We start from the raw sequence: 16,212 nt of genomic DNA, 5'->3' as shown, positions 1-16,212 counted from the left end.
TAAATTTGCATCTGGATGTATTCTCTAAGTGTATGTGTTTAGTTTAGGGTGGTGGTTAGGAATGATTTTATGACCTTTATTAAAAATTATTTGTTGTTATCTTTTGGTTTTTTGATGATGCTAATAACCAGTTTATTTGCTTTTGATATTGTTCCCTATGCTAACATGCATGTGAAAATTCAGAACAGCCAGGGTCTGCCTGCATCACTTAACACTATGAGAAAAGGGAGCTTCCTGGCAGTGCTTGCTTATGTATGTGGATGAATGTCAAGGTGAATTTGACTGCTTTGTATTTGCACACACACACACACACACACACACACACACACACACACATGATCTATGAGAAATGGAATTTTTCTTTTTCTTTTTTTTTTTTATCCTCACCCGAGGACATTTTTTGATATTTTGTTCAGATAGAGTGAGATGGAGAGAGAGAGAGAAACATCGACGTGAAAGCGACACATCGAATGGTTGCCACCCACACGACCCAACCAGGGCTGGGGACAAACTGCAACCAAGGTACGTGCCCTTAGTGGGAACCGAACCCGGGTCTCTCCGGACCGCAGGCCGACGCTCTAACCGCTGAGCCAAACCGGCCAGGGCAGAAATGGAATTTTTCTTTTTCTTAGACATAGTTTCCACTTTTTGTTGGGGTGAGAATCCTTTTCTTTATATTCACATAAAGGTGTTTTAACTGGTACATCCCTTCTCTTTACTTTCATGGTCATGTACATTTTCATGAGGGCCTGGAAATTATAAATCAAAGTTTGAGAAAAGATTTCAATAATTTTATCCATGTGTTGAACATGATGGGTTTAGGTAGGGTTAATATAGCACAGAGATTTACTCTATGCCTCAGGGCAAATAGCTTTTAAGGAGACCCGATTTTCCTCTTAACTGATTGGTTTGTTTTGGCTTTTGCATTTGAACTTTGAACTTTAACCTTTCATTTTGTTTTACATAATATGTGTTCTATTGATTAATGAACTTGATCCCTATCTATTAGGTTACATGATGACATTGTACTTTAAATGTGGTCTTGTATCTTGAATCTCCTCTGTGCATATTTTTAGGCTTAAATTATTTATGTTTGACATACATTTGTTGCCAGATATAGCCTGTGTTTTTTTCTAAATTGTGCTGCTGTCATTAATGACAGGTAATGAAAGGTTCCATGTTTTATTAGATAGTAACTGGTATTAAAATGATGTCTTCATTTTTGGATGGCCCTCAACTAGAATTGGTAGGCTTTGTTGGACAGCAGTGGAGAGGGTGTGCCCAGACCAAGGGCTCAGTGTGGAAGAAGCTTTGGGGGTGGTGAATAGGTTAGTTGGGATGAAGGAGAAGGCAGCAGAAAAGGAAGTTGAAAGGGCCAGCTGAGGCACGACTGTGGAGGCTTTCTCAGGTGGCTTTGAGGATTGCTGGCTATAGTTGTAGAGCAGCGGTTCTCAACCTGTGGGTCGCGACCCCTTTGGGGGTCAAACGACCTTTTCACAGTAGTCGCCTAAGACATAACAGTACCAGAATTAGTTATAAAGTAGCAACCAAAATAATTTTATGGTTGGGGGTCACCACAATGTGAGGAACTGTATTAAAGGGTCGTGGCATTAGGAAGGTTGAGAACCACTAAATGTAGAGTAATGTGTGCAAGGTGGGTTGACAGAGAGGAAGGTTAGTGGTGTTATAGTTATCAACTGAGGGTAGAGGGAAGGGACCAGAAGACATGGACACTCTGGTGTTGGGCCCTGGAATCTGATAAGAATTTCTTTTTTCCTTCAAAAGTCAAGAAAACTGGCTATCATAGTACAATTTGGAATGGAGTTTATTTTGTACTATTTTATTTTCTGTTGGAATTTCTTATGAAAATATTATAGAAGAGTGGAGTTTTGTTGCTTTACCTAATCTGTTCCACAACTATCCAAATGTACTTTTGTAAAAAGCTTTTTTCCAGATGCACTTTTGTGAAAGAGAGGCATGGGGAGTGATTTTGTAAGTCCACGTGCTTTGGCCATAGGTCTGCCCCATCTGGAGAGCATTTAAATCCTAGCCAGTCATCGTGCTTCTTTTATCACTAGTCTAGTTTGTTTCCACTTATTAAAAGAAACTTCTGGTCTGACTACTTAAAGTAAAAACTAAATGCTTTAAGACAATTCTATTTAGCTTTTATCATGATCCCCTAACAATCCTGTCTAAAAAAGAGGTATGGTTTTTTAAAATAATATTGGCAACACTTTGTCAGTCAGAGACTTGCTTGTCTGTTTTGAAATAAACACTGATATCAGTGCCCGAGTTAAGAACTTTTTAAATATTTTACCTGGAAGAGTAAAAATAACTGTAATGACTAGAACAGATTTGCTATTAGGCAAAAGGAAAACAAGAGGGGAAAAGTCCCATTAATGGTGTCCAAACTTCCTTCCTTGATATATTCCATTGTCAGACAGACATAACTCAGAGGTCCAAGGTATGTTCTCAGTATTTATAGAATGTTATTTATGAACAAAATGTAATATCTGTTTAGATTGTAGTTCTTGTATTTTAGCAAATCTGGGGTTAGTTCATAGAATCAGTTGTGGCAACATTTTTATAGCTTCTGTGAGTTTATTTGAACAATCGTGACTGTGTGATGGTGTCACTGTAACCAATGTGTGTGCATTTATTGTTTCCTTTGATAGTGTGCATTTAAAATATTCAAATGCAAACATATGTGGCTTGCTTTGGAGGGTTTGGCAGCACAGCATGCTGTGATTCACCACCAGTGGTGTGAGTGCAAGTTCCTGCCTGTGAAGTTCTGAGTCGGTCACTGTGGTGTTCTCCTCTCTCATGCTCTCAGGTGGATTATATTATAAAAACTAACCATAACTCTACCTTAGCAGAAAAGAGTATGTATGTTTTATGTTAACTTGTACATTATTAAATAAAGTGGAAATTATAAATATTTTGACAGGTCTTTCCTACCTAAATTTACACAGATCACAAATATCTTCCTTTTCTTGAACTTATTCCTATTAAGTTTAAGGCATTGAACATAAATATTCTCTAGGCTCTTTGAATATCCATTGAAACATGAGTTTGACCATGTTAAAATCTCCATTACGTGGTGGAAATTCAGGCACTGTGATGGTTTTGCAAACAGGGTTTATGAAAGAAGACCTGGTTATAGTCTGTTGGTACAGTCCGCTAAGTTTACACAATGACTCTATAAGCCTCAAATGCTCATCCCTTTCGGCTGCCCCATGTTGCTTGTATCCTTTGGGATACAGTGACTTGCAAAGTTGAGGGAGGATTGGTTCACAGAAAACTATAAGGTAGGGTTGTAACCCTCAAACCACTTAACTCTTGGCAGTGTGGGCATTTATGTAATTTTGGAGATATCTGTACAGGGTCAGTACATGCCCCTAGGGATGGTTGAGCCCCCTGACCCCTCAGGCCACAAGTTCTGTGGAGGAAGAGAATGCCATGTGGAGTACCGTGGGTCAGCTCGTCAGGTCAAAAAGCATTGTTAAGGTCTATGAGCATATTTACAATTTAGATAAGTCAAAGCAAATTTTGAAAAAATGGTAAAACAGGCTATCCCAATTTAGGTATTCTGAGTTGTTGATTATTCAATGTTAGTTTATTTCACAATCATTAATTCCTAACAGAGAGAAGCCACCATGGTGGTTTAAAAACCTGGTTTGGCTAGCCTTGGTAAAAGCCCCTGTACAAATTGGCAGAGGTATCTGGGTGGTTTCTGGGGCTTGGCTGGGTGATATCTTTGGCCCTCTGACCTGTGTTTGAAGTTTGCTCAGTTATACTGCACTCATCTAGGTACATATGAACAAATGGCTATTCGTGTGAGTGCCCTTCCACCACTGAAATAATGAGATTACTTCATGTTTCCCACTGTCAAGTTTATTTAAAGGGACAGTCACTCATTTTGTCTCAAAAAATGACCCTTTGTGACAAGGCATAAAACTTAACAGGTTAAGATAAAATTTTCTCATACTCAAATTTGTTGGTTTGGATTATCATCTGTAAAACTACATTCTTTTTTTCTTCCCCTTTATTGATTTTAGAGAGAGGAAGTGAGGGAGAGATAGAAATATTGAGAACATTGATTGGCTGCCTCCTACATGCCCCACACTTGGGGATCAGACCCACAACCTGGGCATGTGTTCTGACCAGGAATTGAACTGGTGACCTCCTGGTGCATGGGTTGACACTCAACCACTGAGCCACACTGGCCAGACAAAACTACATTTCTCTTAAAATGATCTATTATAAAGGTCTTCTCCCACCACATGACCCATTTTTTTCCAAGTTGTAACACAAATGTTTTGGTAAAACCAAAAGTGGTAGAGATCTTTGTAGTTTGGGCTGAGAATATATCCCACAATATGGCTGGAAAGCACCAAATCACCACCATTAGTTGCCTGTCTTGATGCTCTGGGAGAAGCAGTGCCAGCACCAAGGGCACTTTCCTAATCATGGATTTAGGACTGACATAGTGAGATGGTAGCTTGCTTTCATTCAGGGAGGCTGTACTTGAATTAAGAGAAATAGGGGTAGATGCCCCACAAATCCCTCAATGAGTCTTGCACAAGGTTTCCAGATTTGTTCTTAGAGGTAGCTTTACCCTCCCAGAAAACAGAAAAAGAAATCGATATATTGGAAATGTCTCTATGATGCAAACTTAAACGTAACATTGAAGAAACCAGTTCATTTACACACTCCACAGCACCAGCTGTACAGGTTATGTCTACATAAGCCAGAGGTGTTACTTATCAGGCCTTTCACTTCTCAAGAATTAATGTGCAGTCCACATAGTTATAACTAAAGAAAATAGATTACTCCTAGGACTATAACCTTGATTTTAAACGGCATTATCTGTGAAATTAAGGAAATTATACTTATTTCAATATACAAAGCCTAAATTTTAATGGGAAAAAAACCTTAAGATTTGCAAAACCATTTTACAAAACAAACATTTATTAACACATTGATTTTGTTTTAATTTCTAAAGAAATAAATTCAAGACAAAAATTCTAGTAGGTAACAAAATAATCTATTTTTTAAATTCCTTATTAAAATGACTTTACTCCATGAAACAGTACATCAGTTGGCCGGGTTCATTCTCTTACCAAGAGTAAAATGGTTATGTGAGTCGCTGTTTTTTGTAGTTGTTCTGTAAACACAATTAGGATATGTTGTCATATTGAATTTGAAGTAGTTACGTACTGCTGTCTTTAAGAACATGTGTGAAACACGTTATCAGGACCTCACAGTGGCTTTAGTATGTAATGTGTTTCAAACTAGAACAAAATAAGCACATAGGAAGAAAGTCTTCCCTCATTAGTTTATGGCACTGCAGCTGTCTTCATCTTGGAACTTATGGATAAGTTCTTTCTCTTAGAGGTTTTCTCTTAAAAATGAAAGTGTTGTCACAGCAAGTCAATAAATTAAAATGTAGAAAAACTGGTAAACAAAAGATTTCTCCTTTAAGGTTGTCTTTAAATTAATGTTTAGGGTTACATGAGTCACGACTACACAGAAAAACTACTGGAACCAAGAATCAAGCTTAACTAATACAGCAGAATTATCTTTTCATTGTAAATTCATTAAGTCCAGCATGAGACAGCCAAAGAAGCATTTAAGACAAGTTATTGGTTCTTCACAATATACTCTTAAGGCACAATCAGTGATGTGCACCAAGGCTTTTGGTCCCTTCTGCTATATTCTCACATACTCGCAAGGAAACAAATGTGACATTTACCTGCCTGTTTCTAGCTCTTGACTTAGCAATGAGAAAGTTCGGTGATTTTTCTGAAAATTGCAGAAATTAAGTCAGAAAACCCAGGCAGAAATACTAATACTCTGTGCTCAAGATTTGCCACAATTATATCATTGCTACTCTTCAGTAAAATGAGTACACAATGTTCTAGAGTCTCTTGCTTAATTTTTCATACCTCTTTGCATGAGTCACACACACACACACACACAATCTAGTTTACTGCTCAAATCTTTGGTAGGACAGCTTTTACCTTATCAGATTTTTAGGAACGAAACTGAACAGCCACATTTCATTTCAAAAGCTATTTTTATGAGGGAAAAAAAAAAAGCCTTGGCCAGTTTGGCTCAGCAGTTAGAGCGTCGGCCTGTGGTTCCTAGAGACCCGGGTTCGGTTCCCGCTAAGGGCGCATACCTCAGTTGCAGTTTGTCCCTGGCCGTGGTTGGGTCGTGCGGGTGGAAACCACTTGATGTGTCCCTTTCATGTCGATGTTTCTCTCTCTCTCTCTCTCTCTCTCTCCACCTCCCACTCTATCTGAACAGAAAGTGGAAAAGTATCCTGGGGTGAGGATAAAAAAAACGAAAACACAAAAGCTATTTTTATGATGAATTTCCTAGCTACATATGTGCTGTGAGTAGAGGTTATACTAAACTGTTTTGCAAGTGTTCAATCTGTCTTCTTTTTTTAGTGTGGGGTTGGGGGAGTGGAGGAGAATGAATGCAGTAATTCATTTCTTCAGTCCCATTCAAGGGTCCCTACAGCAAATCTGATTTGCTTTGATTCAACAGCTAGGTAGAAAGCTCTTAAAAGTATCAGAGAAATAAACCCACATAGAAGTATAAGGCAGGCTGAGAGATCAGGGAGCAATTTCATGAGCTGGATTAATGCGATGTACTCTATTAAACAGTTGTCTAAACTTCATAAACATTAAGACAATCAAGCATTAGAATGATTAATGCATATAGTAGCCTACACCAGAATTAAGTGAGGTTTAATTGCCTTATGTATTGATAAAGTGTAACTTAGGTCATGCAGATCAGGATTTTTAAGGAAGAGCTTTAAAAATACTTTGATAAAAATGTGCAAGGTATCAGACATTTAGGAAAATCAGAAGCCATTCTTGCCCATTTCTTTGCTTACAGATATTTCTTTGTCTTAGCTCCTAACACACTGTCTTGCATACAGCTACCGCACAAGATGCAGGATGGGACGTATTTGGCAGGTAACTTCAAGCCTTTATTCCATGCTGGTCAAAGAGTGAAGTTGTGTGGGCATCAAGTCTGTCTGTGGAGTCAGCTCACTAAGCTCACTGATGGTGGTGGCCAGCAGAGCATCCTGGGATACCACAGAACTGTCTGACTTGCAGGCTGTGTCTGCTGAACTATTCTCATGCAAATTAGATATGCTGCCTTGGACTGTGGCCAGGTTGTGAAAATGGTTATTTTCTGCAAAAGATAGCAATTTATTTGAAAGTTTGGATGATGCATATTCTTCATCAGGCTGCTCAGTCTTATGCCCTTCATCATTCTTGGGTGAGCCATCTACAATAACAAGGAAAGACTTCCATGGCGTATTCTTATCATGTACCTACAAACCAAACACAAAACAAAAATCACCAAATGTGTCTCTGAACAAATACCTGTAAATCTTCCAATTCATTGCTACTTATTAAATATATCTTTTAAAACAATAGTCTCTCTTCAATTTAAGTTTCTACTGCAGCAGACACCTTTTGTTTATTATCAAGTATCTCTACCACTACCGTCACTGTTAGAAAGTGTTTATCATGGATTGTGCCTTCCTGGACCTCAGGTCTTTGTTGCTCACTGCAGAGAAAACCTGAGGAAGAAAATACCTGTTGTTTGTCTTCTATAACCAGTTTATGGAATAACAGGCATTTCTGACTATCTAGGGTTATGCATACCTAGGGACTAGCAATTTGTCATTCTTAAGCCATACTGTTGCTTACTGAGGTGTGCCGCCGGAGAGTAGACTTGTCAGTAAATGTTCTTCCACATGCATTACACATGAATGGCTTCTCTCCCGTGTGGATCCGATGGTGGCGCTGGAGAGCGTTGAGCTGGGTGAATTGCTTACCACACTGGTCACAACAATAGGGACGATCCCCTGAGACAGGAAGAGAAGACTGGTTGATCTTGTTAGCATGGTGTATATAATTTTAAATACAATCTGGAATAATGCTGTTGGTAAACTAGTGGGAAGGGCCAGCATTCCACCATAAGGAAGATCGGTTGAGGGTCAACTGACACGTAAAAACCTACTACTACTATAAGGTTTCCATGATCCAAAAGTAATATTCCCATGAAACCTTTGTAAGCCAAAATGGCATAAAGTGAAGAATATTTCTCACATTCTGAAAGTTCATATTATGCTTTTTCAGTTAGTGAAAACAAGAACTAACTGAAAGCAAAGTGGCCTAATGCAAACTTTTGGAAGGGAGGAATACTTATAATATGGTCTATACCAAATAGGGCCAAAATCTACTTATAATAAGCTCAAATTTTATCTATTTCCATAGTAATGGAATATAAAATTCCCAAGTCCCACAATGGAATTTGCTTGCATGTGTATATACACTAATATATATAGATTATTCCTAACTATAATCTGATGTTAAAATGTTCACATATCCATTCCTTTTCAATTTCTTAGAGCCAGAAACTAAAAACTCAAAAATTTAAAAAAGCTATTATGACACACAAAGTTTAGCAAAGATTTTTCCTAAAACTAAATTCCAAGTTTTCCAGTAAGTAAAAAACCTTTGGGATATTTTTCTTGGCACACCCAACTCCCTTCTCTGGTGACATTCCAGCCATACCTGTGTGGACTTTAATATGCTGGTAAAGTGAATTCCGCTGGGCAAAAGTCCTGAAACAAACCTCACATTTAAAGGGTTTGGACCCAGTATGGATTCTATTGTGATGTTTTAAATACTCCTTAGAAGCAAAACTCTTGCCACATGTTTCACACATAAAAGGTCTTTCACCTACATGAAAAGATGAAACAAAAAGTTAGAAATGATACAGGGATAGGAACACACAGGAACAGTGGGTCCAAACTCTAATATCCATATGAACTCCAAAAGCGCAGGCAGCCTGCTGTCAATAAAACATCTGTTCATGTAAGATGCTTGCTACTTGCTGAAAGTTGGTGTAAAATATCCTTGGAAATCTCAAGAAAGAAATAAAGAGTCCATCCAACTCACATTTTGGAAATTTAGTCATTTCAAACAAATAAGTATACAACTTATTTGGAGAAATTGTTAGATTTTTTCAAAGAAGCACTTTTATGGATATATTTTAGAATAAAAATACCTCTTGAAAGGGAGAAGAAGTTTACATTGGTATATATACATAAACTGCTCTAGAGCAGCAACTCCCAAGCAATTTGGATTGGATTATATGACAAAAGTTTAAACACCACTTCACATTGTGCAGTTTGAATCCTTAATTCTGCAAGTCAGGTTCATCTGATTATTAGATATATCCCTGATTTTACAAACATCAAAATAAAAATATTAGGTTTAATAAAATCTGAATATAGTAATACTTTCATCAAATGATTGATTCTAACCTAATCCTTCAGTGTAACTTGATTTCACCTCTATCCCTAAGCATCCATTAGACACCAGTTCTGCTGCTCATTTTACAGACTAGTAATTCACATCATTAAATGATTCATGTCTGTCTCACTTGCATTTGAACTTCAGGATCATATGATAGAGTTTACAAGTAAAAAATTAAAAATACAAGCAAATAAGGAAGTGGGTTAGCATGATAACTACAGTATAAAACAGATTCTGTATACTTCTGTGTCATTAATAGGGTTTTCTGAAACTCAGGGTTACTGTGCAGAATCAGAATATAGCCAACTTAAATTTCGTCCCTCACATAAAATATCACAAAAATTTTGGGAAGTGGAAATAATCCTACTACCTTAATACATCATATATTTTCTAGTCTTCTGTGCAGGTGTTTAATATAGTTGGGACTTATTGTGCATTTTTCAATCTATATCCATCTACAGGTATTTTTCATAATGTCCAGAGCCCTAATCTCAAATGGCCAATGGGTGAGCCAGGAGAGGATAGATTTTCCAGTTTACTGAACCACTGTGGTTAGACAGTCAGGATGTTTCCAATGCATTTTTATTAGAAATAGCAAGGAGGAAAGTAGAGCTTTTCCCATATTCTAAACAATTTCCTTAAGAGATTCCTAAAAACAGAATTTGGGGCTAAAACAGTAGGAACTGTTTCATGCCTTTTTGATATGTAAGACTCACATGCCAGTTCTTACTGCCAAGTGCGCAATAGGGCATTGCCACAAGCATATTTTATTCATTCATTTTTGCTCACTTTCTAAATGGGAAAGAGATCATGGCTTTAACCTGCACTACTTTGGTAGATGTCAACTTCTGAATTAATAAGCTGCAGTTTCCTTCTACAGCGAGGAAAGACATTCAATCACAACAGCAGGGGTATTTACCTGTGTGACACCTTTTATGATAAATCAGCATGTGGTTCTGAGTGAATCTTGCACCACATTCATCACAGACAAAAGGTTTTTCCCCTGTATGAGTTCTGAAAGTACAACATTCAGATGGTAACTTAGGATGTATTTCAAACCTCACTTTGCAATACAATTTCCACTTTAACCTTCAAAGATAGTTTGGTCAATGAGACCTAATGAGAATGACTGGAGTGAAAGGTAAAGAGGCCCATAATCTTCATCCCCAAATCCTCATCTGCATGTCCACCCACACCTGCCTTAGGGTTTATATTGTACAGCCCATTCAGGCAGAGCCCATGCCTTTGCATATGGTAATGTTTCTAAAGTTTCCTTCTTCATACTAATCAACCACAAACACCCTAGGAACTATTTCAATGAAGAACCACATGACCAGAAAATTAACTATATAATTTCCTAATATGTATAACATAACCAGTGTAGAAAAAACTGTTCTCAAAATGCTGAAGAAATCTGGTGTCTGAAAAGGCATAAGCATTTTAATTTCACAACTAATGTGAAGCAGCTATCAACGACGATTTACTGAGCACTTCCTAATAAGCCAATTTTTTTAACTTGTTATAGAGTAAAAAGAGGAACACCATGCTACTGCCCCAAAGACTAGCCCAAGTTTGAGGGCAGATCTAGAATAGGGTAGAAAACTGCTTGTCTGGATTTGAGCACCACAAGGAAACTTATTTAAAAACAGTATCACTCACCTATAGTACAAAAGTTAACAAAGAGAAAACACTGTCCGTACTAATTCTGGAGTTCAGACTAACCAATGGCAGTTTCCAAGCCCGGAGAACATAATCAGAGAAGTGTCTGAAAGCCCCAAAATGTCATCTGAGTTCATTAATGGAATTGTGGGACCCAGATGGTCACAAACCCAATTTCTAAATTGTCAGGAAAAGAAAAATAAAGGTTATTAGCATCCAGCTGTGGTGGGAAGTGTACACACTAGAGGCTCCTCTGGGAGTGGGAGGGCCCTTGCCTACAGTACATGCCAGAACTGATCTGCAGGACCTAGCATGTTCAGCAGCTGTCTGCCACCCGGGTTTTGTGTCCAAGCTTCTGCGCTGTGACTACAGACAGGAGGAGCTGTCTATAGTCATCAGCCTTAGGCCTATTGGAACACTACAGGATTTCTGTAGTATAGAACAAGACCATCTCATAGCATCTCAACCCAGAAAGAATTCAATATCTTAAAACAGGCCCCCAACTTACATAGGGAACAAGTGAGTTATGAAGTGAAATGTAGCCACTGTTCCAAATCCTAGAACTACCTCAATTTCTAGACACATATTTCAAGAAAATTAAGTAAACAAGCCACATTCTGGAAAATATATTTTGAAGCTTTCTGTTATTTCCCACACCAATCAGCTGGAGCCAGGTGCTCATACCTCATGTGGGTCTTCAGTGCTGAGGGCTGTGAGAACTTTGCCTCACACTCTGTGCAGCCATAGGGCTTATGGCCAGTGTGTGTCCGCTCGTGGAGCCGAAGGGCTGTCTTGGAGCTTAGGCCCTTGCCGCACTGCTGGCACTGGTGCCGCTCACCACCGCCCTCATGGACCTGTACCACATGCCGCTTGACATCCTTCTTCCTCTTGAATTTCTTCCCACACAACTCACATGGGAAGTGACGTTCACTGCTATGCACGTGGCGCTGGTGGCTCTTCAGGTTGCAGCGATTGGCAAAAGTCTGGCCACAGGTGTCACAGCGGTGAATCACCTCAGTGGCCACACCGTGATGGTGCCTGATGTGCTTCAGGAAGCTCTTCTCATACAGAAAGGCCTTTTCGCAGATAGTGCACTTAAAGTTGCTCTTCTTCTTATCCTCCTCCTCACATTCCTCCTCCTCCTCCTCCTCCTCCTCTCCCCCCTGCCCCATCTTCTGTAGCACCTCCCCAAACTCCACTCCAGCACTGAAATTCTCATTTTTTGTCATTGGTTCATTCTCTGTTCCCACAGTGTCTGGGCTGGGGTCTTGGGTACACCTGTAGTCCCCCCCATCATCCTCAGCACTTTTTTGCTGCTCTCGGAGTCTTCTTGTGTATTTCTTTTTAGGAATTTCCACAAATACTTTTCTGCCAGCCAGCCTTCCACTAGCTCTTCTAATTTTAGGGTAGGAAGGCTTAACTATATCTTTCTTCTTGTCTGGTTTTTCCTTGGACTTCCTTGGGGGCATATCTGGCAACATTCCACTGCTGATTCTATGCACTGGAGAATGTGAGGAGTCCACAAGGCCATTGATGAGAGCACTGTCCACAGTAACACTTGCCCCCATGTCAGAAGTAATATTGCCATGGGAGCCATTGCTCCCTTCTACTTCCTGAGACTCAGAAAAATTCTGCAACTCCAAAAGTACTGACTCTAACATCTGTTTCTTTAATTGAAAACAAGTTTCTGACAAGTCCAAACATTTTAGCTTTTCAGCTATTTCCAGCATTCGCTGCACCCGATCTTCTTCCACCTGTACCTTTGCGGTGTAGACAAACTCAAGAAATGAAGCAAAGTCAACAACTTGCACTTCATTTAAGTAGACATTAGTCCTAGTACCATCTACAGTCTTCTCATTAAGGAACATTTCCTTAAAAAATTTGCTGGTGGCTGCCAGCACCGCCTTATGGGCCATGAATTCTTCTCGGACACCCTGGTACTCCACACTGACAGTCACATCACAGAGGTGACCCAGAAGGCGTAATTGATGCATTTCATGCAGAAGGTTAACCGGTGAGGATTTGGATTCCAGCAGAACTGCACCACTTTCCATGTTTCTTCTTTCCAAAAACAGCTTTGAAAACAAAAATAAGAATTATTTCATGCATGAGCAACTACTGAAGTAAAATGATTAAAAAATAATGATTTCAGTTCTTTACAGGATGTAAACCTATTAAGAACCTAAACCTAACTTTTCTCATGTAAAATTTGAAATCACACTTCACGCCCTAGCTGGTTTGGCTTAGCGGTTAGAGCGTCGGTCTGCAGTCCAGAGAGACCCAGAATGGGTTCCCACTAAGAGCATGTACCTTGTTGCAGTTTGTCCCCAGCCCTGGTTGGGTCAGTTGGGTCATGTGGGTGGCAGCACTGGATGTGTCCCTTTCAAGTCGATGTTTCTCTCTCTTGCTCTCCCTTCCTCTCTCTCCCTCCCGCTCTATCTAAACAAAGAATGGAAAAATGTCCTCTGGTGAGGATAAACAACAAAAAAAAAGAAATCACACTTCACTTATTAACAGTTTTCTGAAGTGAAGTCCTGATGCACCATTGTAAGATATTTGAATAAAAAATAGCATATTACTAAGATTTTCCCCAAGGATAAACATAAATGATTAAAACTATGATTAATAAAACTATACTAAAGCAGTAAATTTGCTAGTTCACTTTCTAATTTGAATATGGACACAGACCCAAAACTATTAACAGAATTTATGGTAATAGCAATGTCCAGTTCTTTAATAAGGAAACCAAACCAAACCAAACACATGGCTATCACTATCTGGGAACAAACCTTAGAAAATCATGTCTACCTTTGAAAACAACCAAATGATAAGAAAAATAACTACTTCTATGGGAAAACTTCATGGAAATGTAGTCCACAATCTATGACCATTTCCAACACCCCTAAACACCACATAATTTGCATTACTGCTACTCTACAGAAGTAATCCAAGTTTCACAGCTTTTACCTTGAGCAAGTAACTTATGAACCTCAGTTTGCTCCTTTTTACGAGGCTGATAGGCTGTTGCAAGGCTTCAGTGAGTGCAAATAAGTCAAATGCTTACAGCCCCAAGTGAGACTTGTTAGCTAGTTGTTACTGGCTTCCTATGCACCAGACCTAGGTGCTATTAACCCTATTTCACAGATGAGGAAAGAACTAAAAAGGTAACAGGAAGAGGTTGGGCTGGGACTTGAGCCTGCACCTGGTGGGACTCACACTGAAACTGCTCAGCACACCCTTCACCTTAGCCTTGCCAAATAAAAAGGGCTGCTTTTACTCCCTATATTTGTCCACAGCCATGGGCACTGTAGATTTCACCCCCACCCCATCCGGAGGTCTCCTCTCCTTGCTTTCCTTGATACCCCAAATCATCTTGGGTCATTTCTTCTGCTTGACTGGTTCTCCTCTTACCTCAGACTCTGTGAACATGTGTTCTCTCTTCAAGGTTCATCCCCAATCTTCTCCTCTTGAATCTCCTTCCTCTTCCAAGATCCCTTTGGTTCCTAAATCTCCACCCACGCATCCTAAGTGCCCACCTTCCTTCTAATCTCCTTCAGCTATACTCTGGTTTCTCTTCAGATCGTATAAATATTTCGCCTTTTACTAATCTCCTTCAGCCAGATCTTAGATGTCACCTCAGAATCCATATGTCTACAGCAGGACTTTCTTCGTCTTCCTTGAAAACCGGTCTCACCTCCCCCCACTTCTCCAGTCCCATCAGTGATACCTGAGGCTACAACTGGCTCCCTTCAACGACCATCACTCCTATCCCAACATGAAAAACAACTGCCCTCTGGGATTTAATTGTAAAATGGACATCTACTGGACCAGAGCAGTGTCACCTGAAGGAGACTCCACAGTAAACTGAAAAGGCTGACCAAACCTAAGTCAGGGCTATATGAGGAGTGTGTGGGGGATGGAACACTAACACATGGACTGTCACTGATTCCAGCCTCAATGTTGGGAGAAATGGCATAATATGGCTCTCTTGGCCTCATACCCATACTCACCCGCAGCCCTCCATTTCCCTAAACGTCTGTGTACCCGGCCCTTGAGCAGATGTGCGAACTTACAGGGCGGCCGGACGGTGACTTCTAAGTCAAATGGTTTCCGAGCATTATTTCCCATTTTGCCCGAGCAGGTTATGGGAAGCAGTGATCAAAGCAACAAAAACGTTTCGGCTTGGGTGACTGCGGCATCTCCCACTGTAACTGGCTGGCACCTCGGCAGTACCTCTGTCGTCGGACGCTCTCTGCGGTCCGCCCCTGCACAGAAGGGAATCTGTGGCTTTCCAGCCTGGCCCTAGCCTGACTGAGCACAGCACCCGACAGCGCCCGCTCCCGGGCCCCCACAGCGAGCTCGCTGCCGGCGCACGACTGCCCCTCGGCCCCTCCGACCCACATACTTCTCAAGGACACACAGCACCAGCTGCTAGTAGACCAGGGTGCCTGCTACGCTGCAGGCATCCATGGCGCCCGCGTGATCCGGCCTGTTCCTCCCGCTCGGCCGCGCCCGCCCTCTGAAGGCCCGCCGCTCCTCCCGGATAATCCTAAACGGACTACCCAGAGGCAGCTGTTGGAGGGAGACTGGGCGGGCCCGTGGGCCGAGTACTCACCCTCAAGCCACCGCCACCACCGCCGCCGCCTACACCGCCACCGCCTACACCGCCACCGCCACCGCCACCGCCTACGCCGCCGCCGCCGCCACTACGCGGCTCTTCCACTGTGCCAGGCCTGCGGGCTTTGCTGGCCTGCTGGGCGGGGCGCGGCACTGGCGCGGGCACCGTTGATTGGCTGCTTCCAGCCCCGGCCCGGCCCCGCCCCCCCACGGGGCGGCGGCAGGTCCTACGCACGCACGTCAACCTGCGGAGGCCGTTCGGCCAGAGTTACGTGATCCGCTGTAAACCGGGGTCTCGCGTCCTGCAGCGGTGCGAGATTACGTCACTGGCCGTGAGCCAAGGTCTACGCCTGCGCAGAAGGCTGCGACCAAGGCACTGCGGCTGAGATTCGGCGAGCGTGGTGCTGGCAGCCCCAAAAGGTCACGTGAGCGATGGGGCTGGTTGTCCTTTTTGGGTCTATTCCAGCTGCGTGTCTGCGGCTCCCATAGCCTGCGCACTGCCTGTTACCCAGACTGGGGTTCGCCTCTCCCAAGGAGATCATCAACAATGGGCACGGTCCTCCGACAAGGTACTGGGGAA

At 41.4% G+C, this 16,212-nt stretch overlaps 1 protein-coding gene across 2 annotated transcripts; it reads right to left on the bottom strand.

The window, feature by feature from the left end:
- Positions 1-6,262: 6,262 nt before the first annotated feature.
- On the bottom strand, positions 6,263-15,661 carry GZF1 (GDNF inducible zinc finger protein 1). 2 transcript variants are annotated; one of them, XM_036245616.1, is made up of 7 exons: positions 15,631-15,642; positions 15,089-15,280; positions 11,700-13,090; positions 10,276-10,370; positions 8,610-8,777; positions 7,740-7,897; positions 6,263-7,357 (listed from the first exon to the last, which is right to left on the bottom strand). In XM_036245616.1, exons 3-7 carry the CDS (start codon positions 13,067-13,069, stop codon positions 7,007-7,009), a joined length of 2,142 nt encoding a protein of 713 aa, XP_036101509.1. In that variant the 5' UTR covers positions 13,070-13,090; positions 15,089-15,280; positions 15,631-15,642; the 3' UTR covers positions 6,263-7,006. The 2 variants fall into 2 exon arrangements, with proteins under 2 accessions (XP_036101509.1, XP_036101510.1); XM_036245617.1 differs by lacking the exon at positions 15,089-15,280 and having other exon boundaries at positions 15,631-15,661.
- Between the last annotated feature and the right edge of the window lie 551 nt (positions 15,662-16,212).

Source organism: Molossus molossus, unplaced genomic scaffold, assembly GCF_014108415.1.
Source record: "Molossus molossus isolate mMolMol1 unplaced genomic scaffold, mMolMol1.p scaffold_m16_p_6, whole genome shotgun sequence".
Lineage (NCBI taxonomy): Eukaryota > Metazoa > Chordata > Mammalia > Chiroptera > Molossidae > Molossus > Molossus molossus.
The sequence above is the reverse complement of the archived record's forward strand: the minus strand, read 5'-3'. Positions and strand labels throughout refer to the sequence as shown.

Excerpts from the sequence above, each read along its gene's own strand:
- GZF1 (XM_036245617.1), bottom strand. The coding sequence starts at position 13,069 with ATGGAAAGTGGTGCAGTTCTGCTGGAATCCAAATCCTCACCGGTTAAC. Across the intron at positions 10,371-11,699 it reads GCACTGAAGACCCACATGAG|AACTCATACAGGGGAAAAAC; the intron begins GTATGAGCACCT and ends TTGTACTTTCAG. Across the intron at positions 8,778-10,275 it reads TCATAAAAGGTGTCACACAG|GTGAAAGACCTTTTATGTGT; the intron begins GTAAATACCCCT and ends CTTTTCATGTAG.